The 22,765-nt window shown below is 47.8% G+C and overlaps 1 protein-coding gene across 1 annotated transcript; it reads left to right on the plus strand.

Moving 5' to 3' along the window:
- The first annotated feature begins 2,908 nt into the window (after positions 1–2,908).
- dbpa (D site albumin promoter binding protein a) lies at positions 2,909–20,676 on the plus strand. Its single transcript, XM_086171675.1, has 5 exons — positions 2,909–3,773; positions 8,678–8,931; positions 9,544–9,739; positions 17,693–17,946; positions 18,797–20,676. Exons 1-5 carry the CDS (start codon positions 3,578–3,580, stop codon positions 19,010–19,012), a joined length of 1,116 nt encoding a protein of 371 aa, XP_086027801.1. The 5' UTR covers positions 2,909–3,577; the 3' UTR covers positions 19,013–20,676.
- The last annotated feature ends 2,089 nt before the right edge of the window (positions 20,677–22,765 follow it).

The raw sequence follows: 22,765 nt of genomic DNA on the forward strand, positions 1-22,765 counted from the left end.
TGCGCGTCAGGGATCAACAGTCGGCCGCTTCACACCTGCGCGCTCCCGCAGCTCCGGAAACAAACCAGACCGGAGGAAGACGCGGTCACGTGTTGAATGACCGGAAGTTCACATATACCACAAATTAATCGACCGCATTTTTTGTTTATTTGTATACAAACAAACAACAAATCTGTTTAGCCAGATAAAACAAAATATATACATATATACAAAAATTAAAAAGCCATATAAAGAGTATAACTAAAGTACTTGCTTTCTATGCAAGTACAAACATACAAACAAATGTTTCCAAAAGAAAATTTATTCTTATTACTCTCACGCTCTGAAGTCCATTTATAGTGGTCACAGAAAGACTGTGACGTTCGTTTTGCTGACAGTCCATTTCCTTTTCTGAATGAGAAATTTTCCCAAAAGCATTACAAGTAGTATAAAAGAAACTTTTTTCATTGAGGAATCTTCAAAGTAAAGAAAATGTCCTCATTCTGCAGCTGCAGGATTCAATATAAGCTTGTACATTTGACCAGAATAGTTGGTAAAATAAATTCTTCATGCAATCATTCACATCTAACCAGCAGCTTATTAAACGAGACGGAAAGATTTTCAGTTTTACAACCAATCAGGAAAAAGCTCATTCTTATAATTTGAATAAAGACAAAATATCCTTTAATTTTTACAGGGCAATATGAAGCACACAAGATGAACACATGATTATTCGCACCTCTGAGTAGCTTTATCTATTTATAACCGTATGTTTCCTCCACAGTGAACTCACAATGACAAATTAAAAGCAAACATTAGTGTTTGTCTGGACCCTCAGGGTTTCCGTAGGAACTACTCTTCCCCCTTTTTTTCAACATCCTTGCAGATATTGCAGTATTCATCAAGTGTGATGTCAAATCACAAAATCTAGATTTCTAAATATGTTTGTGTCTCCATAAAAAATCATTCTGTTAAACCATTTCGATTTCTTAAGAGGAGTTTGCTTTTTACAAAAATAAATCAAATGATGTCCGTCTTGGGAAAAAAGGATGGTTTTTAACGCAAGAAAATCACTTTCTGTGAGACACAGCCTCAGATATAAAACAAGCACAAGGGTCGGGTAATAGCGACTCAGTGGCGCCCTCTCGTGGCCACAAGCAGAAACGCACCAAAAAATAAACAATAGTCCACAATATGAAAACCTTTAAAAGATTGAAACTTTTATTTAAAAACTACGCTTTATTGTTTTCCAAATGTGATAAGTCGGTGCGGCTGAGGTGTCTGTTTTCGCTTCCTATTCAAAACACGTCCACTTTTATCCGGCTAACAATATTTTATGTGCAGAAATAATGTCTTAAACACAAATACATGATGTACCAGTGCAAAATAATCACGATGGATAAAAATTCATTTCATATTTCTACTAATAAAACGCAACCTTTACATTCCTTTGCATGCCAAACAGACATTCTCAGGACCCCTCGGGTGTTTTTATTTGTGTTATTTCTCGCCTGCTACTCCGCTTCTACTTCCACTCGTGTACTTTCCGCTGCTCTCACACAAACAGCCGTCCCCGTCACGTGGCCGTAGCATGGGGGAGGGGGGGAGGAGGACACCTCTGGGCGGAGACTGTGACCTATTTTCGACCAATGGGAAGCCGGGAGCGCCAGCGAGTGACCTAGATTCAGCCAATCGCGGAGCGGCTGGCTCGCCGGCAGGCAGCGGAGGCCACGTGCTCGCGCCACGTGCTCCCTCGGCGCGGCGGAAGCAGCCGGAGCTCAGGTGTCCCCGCCATCTTTACCTGCTGTTTACACCGGCGGACGTTTGAGCTGCTCTGCGGGCCGTGATTGGTTCGAACCCAGGGCTGCCGCGCAGGCGCATTGACAGCCCGCTTCCCGAAGCTAATCCCATGGCTAGCTTGAGCTGATTATTTTTATTTATTTATTTTTTTTGCGGTCACGTTGCGGGTAAATGTCACCTTTGTCACCGCGTCTGAGCCACCGTCTGACGGGGGCGGAGGGAGAAAGAGAGAGAGAGAGAGAGAGAGAGAGGACTGACGCCTCAGAAAGCGTTTGAGTTTTAATCTTATTGACAGCGGCGGGGAGAGGACGGGGCGTGGTGCGTTCAGGGTCACTCCAGGAAGGGGTTCCCACACGGGTGGGCGTGGCCCGGCGCTCCTGATTGGCTGAAGTCGCCGGAGGCGTCACATCAATGAAGACAAAACATATGTTGCGTTTACGTGACGCCGGGGATAGCCATCAACTTTGTATTCATTTTGATAATTCTGTCAAAGGATTCAGATTTTTTTTCCTTTGTGCTTCGGGGTTTTTAAAGCGTTTGTGTCATTCTGAGAATAAGTACACCTTTTTGATATGCTTAAAAGCAATGTTGGAATGAAGGCTGAAAAAGTGGTAAACACAGACAGAGACCCTAATACAGGAGTCTGCCTTTAAAAGCGTCAAAAAGGATGGTGAAAGTGGTATGTCCCAGTGTACGGGAACGCCGCACGCCCGACGGACGAGGGGGCGTGGCCTCCGGTATGCAAACGAGCCACGCCCCCTCGGCGCCTCTCCCCCGTGAGCGATGACGTAGCGCGAGTGGCCCGTGTTGGTTCCAGCTGACTGAGAGAGAGAGAGAGAGAAAAAGAGAGAGAAAGAGAGAGAGAGAGAGAGAGAGAGGGAGGAAAATAAGAGCTTTCAGTAACATCCATGTTCCTCTCATACTATTGGATATTATTTTTTTCCCGCCGGTCGCTCTTTTATTTCCTCCATCTTTTCATTTCCGTTCATCTTCGACCCGCTTCCCTTGCGTTTCTTTCTCCTTTTTCATTTTAAATTCCTCTTTTTTTATTTCTGCATCCATCCTTTTTTTTTTTGATTATTTATTTATCCCTCCTGATTCCTGGCTCCGTCTCCCTCCCGCTAATCCCCTTTCTCCTCCCCTCCTCCTCCTCCTCCTCCTCCTCCTTCTCCTCCTCCTCCTCTTGTCTGCTCTCCGTCGTCCGGACCGGAACCGAGCGGAGCGGCGGCGGCGTCTCCGCCAACTTGTCCGGTGCGCCTCTAGGATCCGGTTGCACCTCCTCCTCCTCCTCTTCCTCCCTCCTTCCTTTTCCTCCTCTTCATCATCCTCCTCTTCCTCCCGCGCGTGTGAATCCGGAGGAGAAGCGTCGCCGCCGCGATGGCGCGGAGGATTTAAACCTCGCGAGATCAACAATGCTGCCATTTTGGAGATAAACCCCCTTTTTTTTTTTTTTTTTCTTTTTTTTTCTTTTTAATTCTTAATCCTTTTCCACTTTTCCATCTTCTTCTTCTTCTTCTTCTTCTTCTTTTTCTTCCTCTTCTTCTTCTTCTCCCCCCCCCTCTTCGCGCGCGAGCCACGGATGATGGAAAAGCGTCCGGTCAGGTGGAGGTCTTGAGCGCACGTGAACGCGCACGGGGGGAAGAGGAGGAGGAGGAGGAGGGGCGCCCCCCGCGCACGCGCGCACACCTGTAAGCGCGCGCCCGTTCCAACCCGCGTCGCTAATTGGATTATCTTGATCTCGCGCACGCGAGCCCGAGGGTCTCGCACCCCCCCCCCCAAACCGGAAGCGGGCCCCGGGATGTCCAGGCCGCTCACGCAGCTGCTTCCGCCGGATCTCCCTGCTGGGGCCACCAGCCCGCAGTTCGGGGCCGCCAACCCGGCCGGAAGTGGCCCCCAAGGAGGTCACCTGACCTCCATGACCAATCTGAAGTCGCTGCTGCAGCTGCCAATCAAGAGCGACCAGCGGGGCGCGAAGGACTGCTGCGAGATGAAAGGTGAGCGTGTGCGCGGAGGCGTGTGCGTGCGCATGCGCCCGCACGTGCCGGAGCGACAGGTTCGGCGAAGCTGAAGCCGTTAAAGGGACGGTATTTCATAATATTAGTTTAAGGAAAATTACTTTCATCGCGTTTGGTGTCATTTATAGTGATTTCGAGTCATTTGATTTGATTATATTTGATTTTCCAATAGGAAACACAGTGTTTTTTTTTCTTCCAACTTTTATTTCAATTCTTGTCAAAATCTTCTTGTCACGGCAACCGGATTTGAATTTAGTGAAAAAAAAAAAAAAAAAGTAAAATTCATGACTTGGAATGACTGACAACCTCCACTGACACGTTGCCGCTTCATTTTAATTCCAAGTCAAGTAATTTCATATCATGTTGATTTAACTTTTTCACGTGATGATTTAATTTATTTTATTAATTTTAATTCTATGTTCTGTTATTTTCAGCAATTTTATTTCATATTGATTGTATTCAATTTTATTTTATTTCATGGCATTCCAATTGAATCCAGTGTCAGTTTAATTTAATCTAATTTGATATTGCAATCTGCACAGCAGCAGCTGGACAGGGCCTCATTAAAAAGGCGGGGGCCCCTGGGCACCATCTGCCCCCCCAAACATAAACAATCCCGCCGGTCACGTGACCCTGGATTCTTCTGCAGATGTAAACACAGGCTCCGTGTCGTTTGACGTCCTAATTACTCCTTTTTTCATTCTTCCTTTTCTTTTCATTTGCTGATCGTGGCCCCTCGGTATCACGATCGAGACTCAACACTGAACCTGCCCTTTTTAAAAGCAGGAAATTAGTAGTTTGAATACAATAATGACAAATAAATAAATAAATAAAATCCAGAGAATGACGCCAAGAATGGATTGTAAACTAAATCTGCACAAATTAAATGGGAATAGGCAGTTAAATTCCCCATAATATCAATAATCAATTAATTCTTCAGAGAAATCGTATCCATCTAAGATCTTCAGTCAGATATTCAGAAAAAATATTCATCAACTTCATTCTAGTTAGAAAACTAAAATCACCTGAGGGCCTTTGAGACCAGATCCCCTGCATGTCATGAGATGTTATTACACCGTGATAAAGCTGTTGTGTGCAGGGTCATGTGACTTAATTGCCGTGATTGTAAAACAGACGTTGCTTCCCCAACACACACGTGTCCAACCACACACACACACACACACACACACACACACACACACACACACGCTGTCAACTCAGCCTCCCTCTTCCTGTTGACGTGGATTTTCACATTAAAAGCCCCACCGATGGGATGGACGCCGTCCATGCATGGAAACGACCGAGACAAATATTAACCAGCCCCTGCACCAAGATGTCATAACTCCCAGTCAACTGCTCTGACACACACATGCACGCATGCACACACACACAATCTTTGGCTGTGTGTCTTGTGAGGCCGCCGTAATCCTCTGCAGGCCCGTGGCTCGGGCGGGCGTTTGTTTGCACAGAAATTACGCAGGTTAGATTGCAAAAAAGTCGAACCCCTGGACGAAACCGCGCCCCCCCATGACCCCCCCCCTCCCCACCCACACACAGACACACACACACGTGGTTGGAGGAGTCATGATGGTGTCAGCTGAGCGCGGCGGCCACGTGAGCGGTGTAGCGCCTCAGGGCTCCGAGAAACAAAAACAAACGGTCAAAAGTCCGGAAGAGACAGGAGCGTCTGAAGCGTCTGCAGCAGAAGGCGGGAGATGTTCGGGGCGGCGCCCCCCGGTGGCTCGTCGCTGCACCAGCTTTCGCGACCGTGACGCTTCTCCTCCTCTCCGAATGATGCGTTCACGGCCCGGCTAACGGCGTTTGATGTGTTTTCAAACCGGCCCCCAGCTTTTTACACATCCACCATGTTTCTCCTCCTCCTCCTCATCCTCCCGCGGCCGGCTTTGTTTGACGCCCTCGCAAAAACACCCACTCTTCCATCTCGCACATCCATCTCTCGCCCCCTCGCGCATCCTCTCACGTTTCCCATTTTTATTCATCCTCTCCAACTCCTCTCTCCTCATCTTCCTAGCAGAACCGACTCGAACCCGGGAAAATACGAATGAATCCTCAAAACCGGCCCGTTCCTTCGCTGTATGAAGTACACCAGTACTGTGTGTGCGACTGCATGGACTAAAACTACCTTGACTGCAGTTGTTATGCAGGTGGTGGTTGCAGCAGTAAATGTAGTTGTAATAATATGTGCAGTAGTTTATGCAGTTGCAGTAGTAGTCATGTTGACATTACGGTATCGTTTGCTGTAATAGTTGCGGTAGTGGTGACAGTAATAGTGGCAGTAGTTCGAGGATGCGCCTGCTCTGAGATTAAGCCCAGATTAATCCGATCCCACCCGATTCATCCCAGACAGGAAGTGGAGTTTGTGATTCCCTCCTGGGTTTTTTTCTTCTTCTGAACCCTTGTGTTCTCTCTCGTCTTCACCTCCCTCACTCTCTCCCGCCTCCTCTCCCTCTTCCTCGCCGCTCCGCTGCTGATCCCCTGACCTCCGTTAATAACAGCGCCGTGCCGTCTTTATTCCCGAGCGAATAAAATGTCCATTTCACCCTCTGTTCATTTCACACCCCCGCCCAAGAAAAAAAAGCAAAGCGCTGTGTTAGCTTAGCATAGTGTGTGTAATGGTTGTTATTGAAAAAGGTTAATGGATGAAATGAGAGAAAAGGTTTCCGGGCGCGTTCAAAGTTGGCGTCCGTTCCTTTTTAATGTTTCAGAAACAGAAGCGGCGCTAACAAAGGCGGTGCTAACGAGCTTAGCAATTAGCAACTTTCGAATCCGTCCATCTTTGAATCCGCAGTCGTGTATTTGTACAAAAGTAAACCACAGAAGACATGCTGATGTTTTATTCTGCTTTTAACTTTGTTTTCAAAGCATCAACTCCACATTGAATAATAAATGTCAGCCTCCAATGAGGATGCAGATGCTAATGTTCTCTTCAGTCTGAAGGAATAATTCAAATAAGTGCCGTCTTTCGTTCGTCGGGGCTGAAAGTGCTCTTTTCTGCAGTATAATCCTGGAATGATATCAGTCGTGTTGCTAATGGAGCGCTAATCCAGCTTGGCACAGTCTTAGCTAGCAGAAGAGCTAGCATAGCTACATTTTACACATGTCAGGAAAGCTTTTAGACTTTGAGTCATTTCTAAAAGGGGTTCCTTTACCCCCGGAACAGAAACATCAATTTTTGGGCTTGCTTAGCTACAACTGCTAGCTGTTAGTGCAGAGGGCTTTGCCACACCGTACAGAAACATTTTCATTTCTGTTTCAGTCTTGTGTTATAGGAAGAGAACAGGCTGTTTAGTCATTTTTAAAGTACTGAAGCAAAAGTATTGCAGTACAAATGTCTGCAGTCAACTTTGCAGTACTTATTATATTTCCTTGGCACCTTAACTATATGTTGTCATCTAAACTTCAGTTCCAACTGTGACGCAGCCAGTTGTTACGCTAGGCTAGGCGGGCAAAGAAAGTCCTACATGGTATATGAAAAACTATTAACGTGAATCGTACACCACACCGATGCTATCATCTGTAAGCCAACGGCGTAAGCTACTGTTGTTATGACGATAAAAATCAGCAAGCATCGTGATGTTTGCTAACCAGCCTTGGGTAAGCGATGTAAGCTAACATCTCCCGGGAGGAGAGGAGCCTGTGGCTCGCCGTATGAAGCGCCCATTAAAGAAAAGAAAAAAATCTTTGTTGTAGTTCTGCTAGCTAAACAGTAGTCCGTTTGCGGTGAGACAACTAGCGTAGCCTCCAGCCTCTTTGCAGCTCCTGTTCCAGGAAGTTGTGGAGACATAAATATTGACGTTAATAACAATTTTATTACAACCCCAGCCCCAGTCTAAGTGACAGCGCTAACGTCTCAGCTAACAGGAAGTGAGGAAGAGCGGCGCGGGTCGGCGTTGATTTACATAAATGCAAATCGTGCATGACGAATATGCGCCGTCCCATAAATAGAAAAACACGTTTTAATTTGTTAAGGCAGGTTAATCCCCGGCTCTGACAGGGTTTTATTTTGGTATCACACATTTCGGCGTGGTGCGTGCACGCTCGTATGTGTGTGTAAGCGACGTCCAAGTTTCAAAGCGTCAATATCTGTGTAATAACCACTGCTTGGCCTTGTAGACAGGAAATGGACTTGCGTCTGTTTTAAGCCGCAGCTGCCTCCTCGCCGTCCGTCCAATCAGGTCCGTGGGTGGGGGGGCAGGAATGGCGATAAAAAGAGGAGGAGGAGGAGTGGGATTATAGAAGGGCAGCGGTCCGGTGAACCCTCTTCCCTCGCCGCTGTTTTCATGCTCTAATCTCCTGTGGCTTTATGTCCTCTAATCCCTTTAAATTTAAATTTCCTGATGTTCTTCCTCCTCCTCCTCCTCCACCCGCCGCTCCGGAGGAAATACGCCCTTTACTTGTTTTTCTTTTACTGTTATTTGTGTCGTTTGCACGCCTTGCACTCGACGGCCCCCTCCTCAAGGCTTCCGTTTTCGGGTTGCAAACATGGCGTCTTATTGGAAAGAAAATTTACAAAAACAAAATGCTGCTTTACCTCTGTCCTCGTTCCGAGACAAATTACGGCTCGACGGGTCAGCTGTCAATCAGAGTCAGCTGTCAATCTCAAGTCCATCCTATAGAAACACCCAATCATTCACCCTCTCATTCATAGAACAAGCTGTGATTTGCTTTATTTTTTTACTTTATATTCATTGCATTGAGGCAGCACCAGCCACCCCCCTCCGGCCTGTTTTACGATGTTTTTTATCCTTTCAAAATAAGATCCCGCTGCGGCGCCTCTGGTCAGATTTTAATTTGGAAGCCTCGCTTCCCGTCGGCTCCATCCAGCCTCCTCAGCGCCCGTCTGACCTCCTCTTCCTCCGCAGACAAGGACAAACCCCTGGACTCGGACGAGGACTCCATGGGCATCGGCGCCGGGGGCCCCGGCGGGCTGGGCGGCGCCCTGCGGCCCAACTCCCAATCGGCCTTCCTGGGGCCGCTGCTGTGGGAGCGGACGTTGCCCTGCGACGGCGGCCTCTTCCAACTGCAGTACATGGACCTGGAGGAGTTCCTGACGGAGAACGGGATGGGCATGCACAGCAACGGGCCCAGCTCCGCCAGCGCCCAGATCCCCTCACAGGTGAGGGGCTTCCACCGGCTCACTCGTTAGCTCAGGCTACTGCTAATTACAGTGAAATAATAAAGCACACTATAGATAGTAGTTTCAAAACAGTTAGCATCTTGATTCTAAAAATACAGTGGTCTGTTTATTAGCGCTTGCAAGCGCTAATAAACTGCTGTTCGCATCTGTTCCTGTAAGCATCATAGTCCTTTATCAAAACCCATATTGATGTGTTTATGGCCGCCTGCTTGCATCCTTTAGCATGTATTTGCAAATGTTTCTGTTACCACCTTAGATTTTGTTTTTTGGTGCCTGTTTGCAGGTGTTCACATCTGTTCCTGTTAGCATCTTAGCTTCTCTTTAAATTGGTGTTAATCTGTTTGTCCACACCTGTCAGTGTCTTTTAGCATATATTTGCATTTGCTTGTTAGCATCTTAGCTTCTCTTTAAAGCACCCGTTAGCACCTACGTGCACTTAGCTGCATCCGACAAAATTTGCAAAAGGTCGTAAAGGATATTCCCTGAAAGAATCCACTAATTAAATTTGTTTGAAGTTTGACATTGTAAACGTCGTGGTCTCCATGGAGACGCGCTTCATGCAATTCATTAATCGTGACGTCTCGTCCCCAGAGCTCCCAGTCTGCTGTGCCCAACCAGAGCTCCCAGTGCCCCCCCACCTCCCCGCCGCCGTGCTCCTCCTCTTCCTCCTCCATGTCCTCCTCGTCATCCTCTTCCTCCCTCCTGGGCCTGGAGACCGTCCAGCCGCCGCCTCCTCCTCCCCAGCAGCCGCAGCAAGGCATGATGGGAGGTCCCGAGTGTCTACACGGTGAGTGTGCGAGCTATCGATCGCTTATCGGTTTCCTCGCCCCGCGGACGCCGCGGCGCATCCCAACATCTGACATTTACAAAAACACTAAAAACGGCGCGAGGGTGTTAAATGCGCACTTTCCTCACTTGTGAGTAGCCCCGCTCAGCTGATTGCCTTTTGGATGCCAGTTGCCAGGGCAACGTGTCTCGCCATGCCGAGGTGCTACAACTTTGCACCCAAGAGCTGTTGCGCTGAGTCACGCCAGCCTGGAAATAGTGCACAAATTACACACCGAGTACTTTACACCCCTTTGATTGCCATCGCAGAACTTCACCGCAAGCTCAAAGCTAATATTAAGCAAAACCAGGCTAACAGCTAAATGCTCACAAGCTAAGTTTCCTTTTTTTTTAAAATGCAAAAATTGGCAATGCAACGCGAATTGGCGTTAGCATCAACGGAGGTTTGGTAATGATGCAGGGTGCACACGAAAAGCAATACATGCAAGCTATCCATTTAGCCTGCTAGCCGCTAATGGGCCCAATCACTTGAAGGGTGAAATCTGAGCTTGTTGCCGTCCGGGAGGCCGGTTCTTTAAATCCCCATAATTTTGAACCTCTCGCCGGATTAAAGAATCCAGATTTAGTCCGCGCAGCCGGGGAGGGAGAGAGGCTGCACGCCGCCGTCACGTGTGAGCTTCAATATTTCATCACATTCCTGTCCTGTTCCGGCCAAACACTCGCTATTTTTACCGTCTGGAGGCCCCGTCCCGTCCCGCAGCCTCCCCTCCTCTCACGTCTATTCATAATTCAGCTTCCTGCCGCTGTGAGGCGGAGCTGCCGCCGCCGCGTCACATGACCCCGCCTTTTTTTAAGAGAAATAAATAAATTAAAAAGTGCAACTTCTTCCTTGATAGAGCTAACCTTGATAGCATCTTTAAGATAATCCTGGTGCTAATTTTTTTTTTTTTTTTGGAAAACATTGAATTCAGATAATTTGTTGATTATCTTTCAAGCAATGCTTTGCTGATTGAGATATTCAGATTAGATTAGATCGGATCAGATTAGGTTCGATTACATTGCGTTCAATCAGAATCGATTAAATCGGAATTGATCAGATATTTTAGATTAAAAGGGATTAAATCAAATCAGATTAGAGTAATTCAGATTAGATCAGATTTGATTAGATCAGAATAAATTATGTTATGTTAGATTAGATTGAATCCGATTAATTTGGATCAGAATAAATTAGATTAGATCAGATCAGATGAGATTGGATCAGATTAGATTAGCATGGACAGATCTTTACGGGCCCCACAGCGGGGACATTCGTGAAAGAATGGGGACGAATTCGGTCGCCGTGTCAAAAGATCGATCCGTTCGCCGGCCGTTTTCCCCGATCGGCTCGCTCACGACGACGCTCGGAGACGAAGAGGAAGAGGAAGAGGAAGAAGAGCAGCGCAGCAGGATCCCATCCTGAGTGGAACCTGTTTATTCTGAGTCATAAACAAGAGGCGGGGGGTGAGGGGGCGGGGGGGCTAACATTGTAAGACAAGAATAAAACAAACCTCCGCAGTTGCTTGAAGAAAACACACACAGACACACACACACACACACAAAACAAATGCAGTCAAAAAAGATGCATGAAAGAAGGCAGCCACGCAGGAGAGAGAATACACTCACTGCTGCAAGGCTCGGAGTGTGTGTGTGTGTGTGTGTGTGTGTGTGTGTATCTAGCCTGAGTGCCAGTGTGCACACACACAGTCACGGTGTGTGTGTGTGTGTGTGTGTGTGTGCCATACGTTGTGCTTCCAACATGCATATGAGTGTGCTCTTTGTTTTTCGCCATTTGCATGCAACTCTCTGGGCTTCAATGCAAACTCGCTTTTACCGTGCATGTGTGTGCGTGTTTGCATGCATGCACACGCACACTCGCCTCTTTATTCTGAATTATGAACACGTGATCGGACCGAGCACGACGCATTCAGCCAGAAATCCCCGAGGTGGTGGTGGCGGTGGAGGCCGAGTGTTACTACGGCGAGGAAGGGATGGAAAGTAGGCTGGAAATAATAATGTGATCCACACGTTTGGTCTGAATCCAGGCTCGTCCTCTGGGCTCCGCGGACCCGAGGAAGGAGAGGAGGAGGAGGAGGAGGAGGGGGAAGAGGCCCCAGCTGTCGCTTTTTAGAAAAATAAAACCCGCCGCACCAGAAAGAAAGGACTTCTCAAGATAAGCAGTCAAATATCGTGCAAAGAAGACCTGTCATCGCGTATAGGTGTATCTGTGATCAAAGATTAGCTTTTCGGGTAGTTTTCTGATGATTCGGCAGGAATCAATGCCTGATTTCTCGGGTATTTTGAGTTAGCCTAGCCTAGCTTAGCATAGCCGGGATGTTCCCGTTTCTGCCCTCGAACAAAACATGCTCGCTGGTTGTCATGGTTGCAGGATCTGAGGTTCCGAATCTTCCAAAGGGGCGGGACGTTATTCGACGGCGGCCGAGCGCCGTCACAGGATCCATCCCATAATACCTCGCGAGACGCGCTTTACACCGCGGTAACACCGAGGGTCGCAGAGTTCGTCCGGTTCTGGGATGCTAGCCGATGTTAGCGGCATCGGTGTCGCTCCTCAGGATGGCGGGAACGTGGTTCGTCTCCCTGGCGACGGCGCTACAAATCACCTCGACGCGCTTCTGGCGGTTCAGCTCCGAGTACCGACCAGTGCTGTGTAGTACTCGCCTCTTTTCAACGTGCACGAGCACATCAGGTGGCGTCCGGGAGGGGAAAAACAAACAAGACGCTAACGGGATCGCTAACACCACACCGCCGCTAAATACCAGCGTCTGGATTGGACCGATTCCCGATTACCCCCCGGGGAACCCCCCCACGTGACGAATACACACCCTGTACATATATTTAAACGCTCACACACACACACACACACACACATATACATATATATAAAGAGAGAGAGTTATTTTTCAAGCTCCAGGGCCTCTTTAACGGAGGCAAGGAAAGGGTTAAAGAGACACTGACTCTGCACTCTGTAACACTGAGAGAAAGGGGATAGAGGGATGGAGGGAGGGAGGGGGAGAGCGAGCCAAGAGAGTTAGCTTTGCATGTTTTGAAATCTCTCGCTCTCCGTCTCACACGCTCGGGCCATGTGCCGCCGCCACGTCACGTGCCGCTGCAGAGCGCGTCGGAGCCGAGGAGGAGGAAGAGGGGGAGGGATTGGAAGGGGAAGGGAGAGGCAGACTAGCAGGGGAGAACTGGAGGGATATGAAGCGGCCTGTCCTCACATGGATAGAAAAACAGATTTATTATTCTTCAATTTCAAATTTAATAACGGGGCGAAATTGAAACCAAACACTAAAATTTGTGTCTTTTTAATGTGACCGATGCATCGAGGAACGACCGATCTGCAGGGATTGTTCAGATGATGTCGAGAGAAGAGCAAAATTGTCGCGGCGTCACCTCCGAATCAATCCAGTAATTGATTTATCGCCTCCTTATCGTTGAACCGCCGTGAACTAGGAAATGGCGAACATGTGATGGTGACAGTATCATAATACCGCCCAGCTGGTGCTGCCCGGCTCAAGGGCCGAGGCAGGCGGCGTTATGGCAATTGATCGTAGATTCCCGATCGCCGCCATTTGCGTTTTTCGTAAAGAAATCCAGCGCGACCCAGACGCTACCAAGCGAAGCGCTAGCATGCAACAGGAAAATACAATCCCGCTGTGATATGCATATTCTAGGCCGGCTTGTTTTTGTGCTCTCTTTTTCTTGATGCCAAAATTGTTGCCGGTGCGAAACCGGACCGGCTGGGGAGGGGGCTGGTCAGCTGACCGTTACCATGGCAACGGAGCAGGAGGTGCGAAAGCACTGGTGACGTGGAGTGGTGTTTAATAACAACTGAGCACGCTCCTAATTTGGACGTCTGACAGAGTAAGCCGCAGTTCTGAAAGTGTGTGTGTGCATGTGTGCATGCGTGCCTGCGTGCCTGCGTGCCTGCGTATGCGTGTGTGTGTGTGTGTGTGTGTGTGTGTGTGTGCCCATGTGTGTGGACGTGGGGGTCACTACTATCTCCCTGCTGTGGTGACATAACACTCCGGCAGCGTGTTGACATTAGGAACATGGCTGCCCGGGTGTGTCACCTGGGCTGCATTGTTGTCGGCGTGTGCACGTGTGAACATGTTTGTGCGTGTGTGTGTATATGTGTGTGTGTGTGTGTGTTGAAAGAGTGCACGGGTAGGGTGTAGTTTTTCATGGACTCATGTGAATGTCCATGTGCTGGCAGAGCAAGTGTGAGTGCGGAGGCAGGCCAAGGCTGCTCAGTGGTGTGTATCTGTGTGTGTGTGTTTGTGTGTGCGTCCATGCACGTGTGTGCGTGAGTGTGTGTGTGTGTGTGTGTATGTTTCACATGTGTACAACTTTCACTAAAATTAAACCCACATAACAGATGCTTTCGTTGTAAAATCTTTTTTGGGATACATTTAGACTCGGGGTGGCACAACATGAAGCGCAAATATGATTTTATTGAAGTTATTTTTGTAAATTTATGGTATCACCATCTTATTGTTGTCTTGTCACTAATTTCTCACTTTTTATTACTTAATTGAACATTCCGTTATTTTAATACTATTTTAATATGAATTATAATTTTTTCATTTTGGAAATATTACTTAGTATTTATTATGATGAAAACAGTTTCCAGGACGTTTAGCGACTCGGTCAATTGTCGTTTTCCTTCATTTTCATCAATCAATCAATAAATTTGGTTCACATTTTGCGGATCAATCGAATAGATCCCAATGCCTGCATTGACTGTGTCTCCTGGTGGCTGGACGTGTGTTTCCCCGAAGCAGAAGTACTTCTAGAAACTGCAGTTTTTCTTAGTTTTCGGGAAAACAAACAGCAACAAGCTATTTCCCTTGTGGTGACGAGTTCATTTTCTCACGATAATGGGTGAAACCACCTGGATGGCGAGTTAGTCCCCCTGTTTTCTCTTGATAACAAGTTAGTTTGCGATGATCTCAAGGAAACCAGCCCGGTTCCCTCCTTCTAACTCGACCCCTCCGGGTCAGAGGGGAACTCCAACGTTCCTTCAAGTCTACAGCGAACTGACTCGTTCCCTGAACTGACTTGTTCCCCGGAGGTTTGCGTCCGTACTCGCTCCTTATCGGGAGCTTCCAGCTTCCACAGAACTCAACCTGAATGAACTCCTTTTCATGTATTCCTTTATTTTTGAATGTTTTATCAGCCCCTCCATCCACCCTGGAGGAAGACGGTGATGTTTTCTCTTTTCTCCTCCCCGCTGCTCGTGGGCGAGCGAAGCGGCCCCGCGGTTCGATCACCTGACTCTCCGACCGCGAACCCGTCTATTTTCTGCGGTCGTGGGTGTCGGAGCGATTCTTCTCGCCGCCCACGGAAGAGCCTCTTTTCCCTCCCTCCTTCCTTCTTTCCCTCCGTCTCTCCCTCACTCTGCCGGCAGGCACTGCAATTCTTTTTTTTTTAATTGAATTCACTGTTTTTTCCAGGACTGGCCCTCGCGTTTCCACGACATCGGAGCCATCTCGACACTTTCACTTTCAGTTTCACTTTGTCTTATTTACATTTTCAACGCTTGTCGTTTGACGTTCCTGCCAAACCGTACCGAATCGCCGACCGCAGGACAAACAAGTCGGTAATTCTAGGTAACAGACGGGAGTTGAAGCTAAAATGCTCATCTGGGCGCAAATGCTGGTCCCTTGGAGAGGTTGAGGCAGCGGGAGCGCCTAGCTGGGGCTTCGACGGTGTGGTTGTTAGCCTGGAGGTCGTATCAAGGTCGCCGTCTGGTCATCGAACCCACGGCGATGGCGAGGTAAAGCCCAAATGCAGGAAACAAAAGCGGATTGTTAACTTTTTACCCAAAATGGTGGATCGTGATGAGGGAGGGGGTTTGGGCGGATCATCCGCGGCCCAGCTGCCGGGCCGTCACGTGCCGACGCCTCCCCGGCGGACAGATGGCCCCGAGGGTGTGGGTGGAAGGCTGACGATGTGGCGTGAACGTTGCTTTGTGTGGACGTTCAAAAAACGAGCGATGTTCCACCGGGCCGGGCTCTTGAATGTACAACTTCTCGATAGATATTCGTCGCGCGGCCGTTGGTCGTCTTTGTGTCGACCGCGATTTTGCCGCGTTCATTCCAGTGGCCCGTCCACGCTGTTGATGAGGCGGTTACTATGGTAACGCTTACCTCCAAATCCAGAGTACCACCCGGTGATGTTGGATACCAATGAGAGGCGTCCGTCCTCGTTTATCCCCCGGATTGTACCAACCGTCCGGAGGGGGACATTTTCAAGAGTGACTGACTTTTGGCCCCCGGAGTAAATTCAGAGCCGGATTTTGGAAACCGCGGTTCCTCAGAAGGTCACTTTGACGTTCCGCTCTGTCGTGTCTTCTTGACGGGAAACAATCTGCAATATTTATTCAAAGCTGTCATTTGGTGTCTGATGGGAGCCATATTTTCACCTGGTGATTCTCCAATGGTTTCAGCCGCAGAGCGATCAGAATGTTGCTTGGGGGGAAAAAAAAAAAGACTGACAGTTGCCGACGGCAACGGGATGTGAAATAAGCTTCTGCTCCACCACATGACGCTCATCTACGTGATGTCTTGACATTCCCACATTTCCTCAATCCTTTCTTTTGAATATCTTCCTCTTTCCTTTTCATTCCGCAATACGATCGAAAATGTCTATATATTTCCTCCTTGGGGGTGGATTTTTCTCAATATATTCTCCTCACAGATGAATATGATATTTCCTTTCCTATATTTCTTCTTTATTCTGCCTGTTTATTCCTTGCAGTTGAATATCAGTCTGTAATTCCTCCTTGCGCTTGAATATTCCTCTATAATCCCTCCTTGGAGTTGAATAGTTCTCTATAATTGCTCTTTGTGCCTGAAAATTTCTCTGTAATTCCTCCTTGCAGTTGAATATTTCTCTATAATTCCAACTTGTGGTTGAATATGTCTCTATAATTCCTCTTTGTGGTAGAATATGTCTCTATAATTCTTTTGTAGTTGAATATTTCTCTATATGTCCAATTTGCGGTTGAATATTCCTCTATTTTTCCACTTTGCGGTAGAATATTTCTTTGTATTTCCTCCTTGCGGGTAATATTTGTCAATATTTCCTCCTCCGTGCTTTTACTATGGTAAGATAGTTTCCGGTCTCGGCGCGCTGAGGGTGAGCGGGCCGAACGCGGTGCGATAGCGCCCCCTGGTGGCGGAGCGGCGTCATTGCAGCCCCTCCTGGGAGGCACTGCTTTGAGCCGAGAAAGAAGGGAAGGAAGGAAAGAAGGAAGAACTCCAAGAGTGGAGTGCAGATGATGGTTTCCAGTCCAGATTTTATATTGAGTTTCGTTTTAAACTCCTTTGTAGGAGTTTGTCTTTTCCACTTCTTTTCTTCTTCATCTTTATGAATTTGGCCTTATAAATAATCGCAGATGCGTCCAGTGGCGCCCTCTAGTGGCAAAATCTGGAACTGCTCGGGAGACGTACTTTTTGCTAAATTTAAAAAAAATATATATATATATATATATTCTTTTTTATATATTATATATATAATAATCTATATTGACACTCCATGTAATACAATGTAAAACATAAATAAACAAATAATAACACTAAAATAAAACTATAACAACCCATGACATTAAAAAACATACGTCATAAACAAAAACAACAACAAACAACCATAAATATTAACCATCCTCAAACAAACAACAATAAACAGGATGGATTGAAATTACTATTTTTCAAAGTAATTCGTTACATTTTCAAATTTATGTAATTTTGTCTGAATTATTTATCATTACATCATATTGTATTGTATCTAATATGAATCCAGTACCGTTCTGCAGGTTCTAACTCGAACGGTTTGGTTGTGTCGTGGCTCCGGCCCCCTCAGAACGACTCCCGTTTGCTTCCACCCACAACAGGAGGCCAGTCGGTCCCTCAGGATCCATCCCCGACATCCAGCTGCCCGCCGGGGCCCCCGGGCCCCCCGGCCGCGGCCAACGGCGGCGGCGACATCCAGGTGAAGTTTGACCCGGACCCGGCGGACCTGGCGCTCTCCAGCGTGCCGGGGCAGGAGGCCTTCGACCCGCGGCGGCACCGCTTCAGCGAGGAGGAGCTCAAACCCCAGCCCATGATCAAGAAAGCCCGCAAGATGCTCGTGCCCGAGGAGCAGAAGGTACTACATCTCCCACAAACCTTTGCCCCCCTCAAAACAGCCTCTGACACACAACCCCCTGCAGCTAGCGAACAGAAGAGCATGACGGCTTCAGAAGACGGGATGCATTTCAGGGTTTTTGGTAAAAATGTTGTCCTGTCGATTGAAAAAGCTTCAGGGTTCAACCGGAGTGTAGCCGAGCAAAAGAGAGGTTAGCGCACCTGGAAGAAGAACATTTAGCTAAACCGTGTTTCCCCAGTGCGAGCGGTCACCTGTCAATCACAGAGCCAAGTACATTCATACAGTTTATCCATGAATACACACCCTTACACACACACACACACACACAAACACACTGGTTCCAAGCATGTGAATGTATCATTTTCTTGATGGCCGGAGAATGAATCCCTATTGGCTGCAAAAGTCTGTTAGTGTAGCACTGTGGCGCTGTGGCTGTTAGCTTATAGCGAACAAGCTCCTCTGTTTGTTTATCATGTTAGCATCGCTGTTAGCTACCAATATTTTATCTTAGCATGACGCACCATCAGCAACTCCACACACACACACACACACACACACACACATACACACGCTCACTTGCTGCCTTGCAAGAATTGACCTCTGTGCTAGGACGACTCACCAGGAAGACGCTTTTTTGTTCGACCTCCGGCCTTTTCGCCTACCTGTTTATCAGCTAGCATAGCATCTCGCTGTTAGCATGTTTCCACGATCCGGTCCAAACCTGCGCTCTCTTCCTCTTCCTCCTCCTCCTCTCATCACGTGACTGACCCTTCTCATCCCCCTCTCTCTCTCTCTCCTCCCTCCCTCCTTCCTCCCCACACACCCCAACATACCGCGCTGCCGTCGGCAGGACGAGAAGTACTGGAGCCGCCGCGTGAAGAACAACGAGGCGGCCAAACGCTCGCGGGACGCCCGGCGGCTGAAGGAGAACCAGATCTCGGTGCGCGCCGCCTTCCTGGAGCGCGAGAACGCCGCGCTGCGCCAGGAGGTCGCCGACATGCGGAAGGAGCTGGGCCGCTGCAGGAACATCATCAACAAGTACGAGAGCCGCCACGGAGACTTGTGAGGCGCCGGCGGCGACGGAGAGAAGAAGATGGCGGAAGAGGAAGGACGGCGGAGGAGGAGGAGGAGTTTCACATAAACAAACAAACAAAAAAAAAAGGGGTACAAGGCAACCCGGCAACAGCAGCACTTTAGGTGAAGTGGCGAGGAGGAAGGCCGGCGTAGATCTGCGGCAAAGCGCTGCGCGAGGCCGGGCGTAACCCTCCCCCCGTCCCTGACGACCAAACAGGAAGTAACCGCCATCTTTGTTTATCTCTGAATCCACATGATGTGACCGTGTCACCTGGGCAGCTCCCTCCCCTCCCCTCCCCCCGTCCCCACACTCGTCACGCCGTTTACGCCCGGCGCCGCGCCGCGTTTTCCGCAAATAGTGCGCCCCCCCCCTCCCTCCCTAGGCCCCGCCCCCTCTCCCCCGGGGTCCGGCAGGGTGTCGGGTAGAAACCGATTCAGGAAAAAAAAAAAAAAAAAACACGCCGATGTGTTTCTGCCAAGAGAAGCATTTCTTAAAAACACAGAAAATTAAAAAAAAATGATATTTTTTGAGCGGGGCCGGGAGGCGGGGCTAGTTCAGCAGCGCGGCAGCGGCGGCGGCGGCGGTGGGCGGATGACAGCGGCGGCGGGGCTGGGGGTGGTTTTTTGTTTCGTCCACGACGCAAAGAGATTTTGAAATAGGATTATTGTATATTTTTCTAATAGAGGCGGCGAAACCGAGGATTTTGGAGATAATTTTTTGTATATTTTATATAATACCAGGCAGGGGCGGGGCCGGGGGCAGGGGGCGGGGCCGCCGGCTGGACGGTCGCGGGGCCAAACCAGGCGCTTTTATTTCTCCCTCCCCCTCCCTCCGCTGGTCGTCTCCCAACGACAGATGGCGTGGAGCGCAGAATGTATCTCGGCGAGGTGTCTTAGTAAAAATGGCGGTGGTGGTGTGAGAAGGAGGAGGAGGAAGAGGAGGAGGGCGGTTTGTTCAGAATCACTTGATCCGTTAACTTCGATTCGATTCCTCTTTTCCTTTCGATCGCAGGGCTTTTCATCCCGATGGGAGACGAATCGGGTCGTCGGCGAGATGGGGGGGATGGCGTGGGGGGCGCTCGATTTGATCTTTGTTTTCTTTTACATGTCACACACACACACACACACACACACACACACACACACAGACACACACACACGCACAAACAGTCCTCACCCAGGTTTTTAACCCTTATCGTTGTTGTTGATGTTGTTATGGACTTTTTTATGGTGCTGATCTGATATGATCCTTCACCTGACACACACACACACACACACACACATGTACACACACGCACACTTCCACCCCCTGGAACACAGTATTGAACTGCCTATACTCCTCCTCTCCTTTGTCTTTTTATTCCTTCAGTTTAGTTGAATTTCTCTTTTTCTTTGTTTCCTTGAATATTGTATTGATTTTGAAGAAAAAAAAAAGTATATATATATATAAATATATATATATAGATTTACACGCAAACACTTGTCTATACCTCTCCTTCCAAACTTTTCCAGGAACGACAACAATGCACCCTCCTGCGACTGTACCATACGACTGTATGAAACTCTCCTCTCACTAGATATATATGTGTATATGATATATGCTCGAATCATGTGACTATAGTTGTAATATACATAATTGAATATATAACAGAAGAAGAATATTGAAATCATTTTGTCAGTTTTTTCTCAGGTGTTTTTTTCTGTCTGAGGTAATAATAAAATAACACATAAAAAAAATTATACATACATATATGTATATATATATACATTTACATATATATATGTGTATATATATATATATATAAACGCAAAAAATACATATGTCTATGATTGGAATGATGGAATTGGTGGTTTGGTTTGTTGTTTCTTCTTGTTTTGGGTTCAGCCAGGGTGTGTGGGGTTATTTACACCCGGGGATTTTTAGCCCAACTCTTAGCGCTGCCGAGCCCCTCGCTAAGCCCCGCCCCCTTGCCCCTTCTCCGACGGCGAATACAACGTAAACATCATTTCCTCCATCGAAGCGAAAGTCTACGGAACCGTATTTGTTGCTATGGTGATCTATAATAACCATAACCGTTAGCAGCCCTTGCTCCACGGATCTTTTGCTAAGTTGTTGTTGTGCTAACGGCGTGTGCGGAGCTTTCGCCTCTCTAGCCTCGATGCTAACTTAGCGACAAGGCGTCAAAGGTTGTTGCCGCCGTAACGACCGGACCGATTTTGTAAAGCTGTTGTTGTTGTTGTTTCTTGAAGGTTTGTCAAATTTATAATCGCATATTAGCCATCTTTGTTAAGTTGCTGTTACATTAACGATCTGTTAGTTGGTTGTCATGGTAACCATCTTGACCTTTTTTTTTTTTCCCGCTAACTATCCACGATATGGCTGTTTGAGGCCAGCGGGCCCCCCAAGACTCCTGGGGGCCTCCCAGTGACTGAGGCCGTAATAGCTAAACAACATTTCTACGCTAACGTTGCTAGCCTTGCTGTTTCGCTGTGGCGCTCATGCAATGTAGCTAGCTCGTTTGTGGCGTGCTGATGTCTGTACGTCACGCTCCTCCCTCTGTTCTGACCTCGGTTGTTGTTTTAAAAGAAATGATTTTTTGTTTTGTTTTTTTTTTATCAACGGAATCGAAGCCTTGAGAAAAAAAAAAAAAACGCTGACAATCTTTCCGACGGTGTTTGCAGTCAGGGGGCGGGGCTTGGTGCTGGAGGCGGGGCTTAGCGGCATGCGTCCTCACTGAGAAAACGCGAACCAAACGACGATAGAAATGGAAATAAACCAAAAAGCTAAAAATGATCGTCACCTTCTTCTCCTCGACTGCATCCGGTGGATTCCTGCTCTTTTACAACTCTTGTGGTTATTACACTGTTATAAACCTCCAATTCCTTTGGATGCAGCGACTTGTTTGCTTTTACTTCTTGAAGAAGCTGTGATTTGATGCCAAAACAGAAAAACACGGCCCTCCGACTCCCCTTTCCGTGAGCCTGTTCGCTGTTTGCACCCACCAGAGACTTTGCAGAGCCCAGGTGTGTTATGGGAACTGCAGTTCCAGTGTTACTTTGTTTTTTTTTTCTTTGTTTCCCCGTGAGAAGACACTAACTTTTGAATCTTGGAGCCTGGATGAGGAGGTGGGGCGGCGCCCCCGGAGCGTCTCCAGCGGAGGAAGGAAGCCATGTCTTTTTTCTTTTTCTAGATATTTGGGATTTGCGACGACTTCTTCACCGGCGTTTCCGGAAACTTTCTTTTCCACAGCGCTATTTTTCTATGTAACTGTGTTCAGCATGTCACAACCTGCTTCCCGGCGGGGGTTATTCTTCTGGACGTCTGTTCCTGCGGCGGTGGCGGCGGCGCCCGGCAGCTGTCAGGACGGGGAAGGCCTCGACAATAAAAGTGATGATACTAATACAAATACAAATTCTACTACTAATGTAAACAGCCTTGTTATTTCTCCTATAAGTTTGTGGATTTTCAGCTAACCTTTCCTCGTTGTGACTGTTATAATACTACAAATCCCATGAGCGTGACGACCCCCGACCCCTCGGCGACTCACCAGTGTTGTGTTCACAGGGACGATGGCGAATATGGTCTGGCTCTTTTTTTAAAAATTCTCTCCCTCCCCTCAAACTCCAATAAAGGCTTCTCCTTTCTCACTGAGGAAGGTTTTCTGGAGTCTGACTGTGTCACCACGGAATCCATGGCAACAAGGAATGAAACGTAGAAATGACTAAGAATGAATGAATAAATGAT

This window comes from Fistularia commersonii, chromosome 24, assembly GCF_037954325.1.
Source record: "Fistularia commersonii isolate RoL2024-O1a breed Wild chromosome 24, RoL_Fcom_v1.0, whole genome shotgun sequence".
In the NCBI taxonomy this organism is placed as follows: Eukaryota; Metazoa; Chordata; class Actinopteri; order Syngnathiformes; family Fistulariidae; genus Fistularia; species Fistularia commersonii.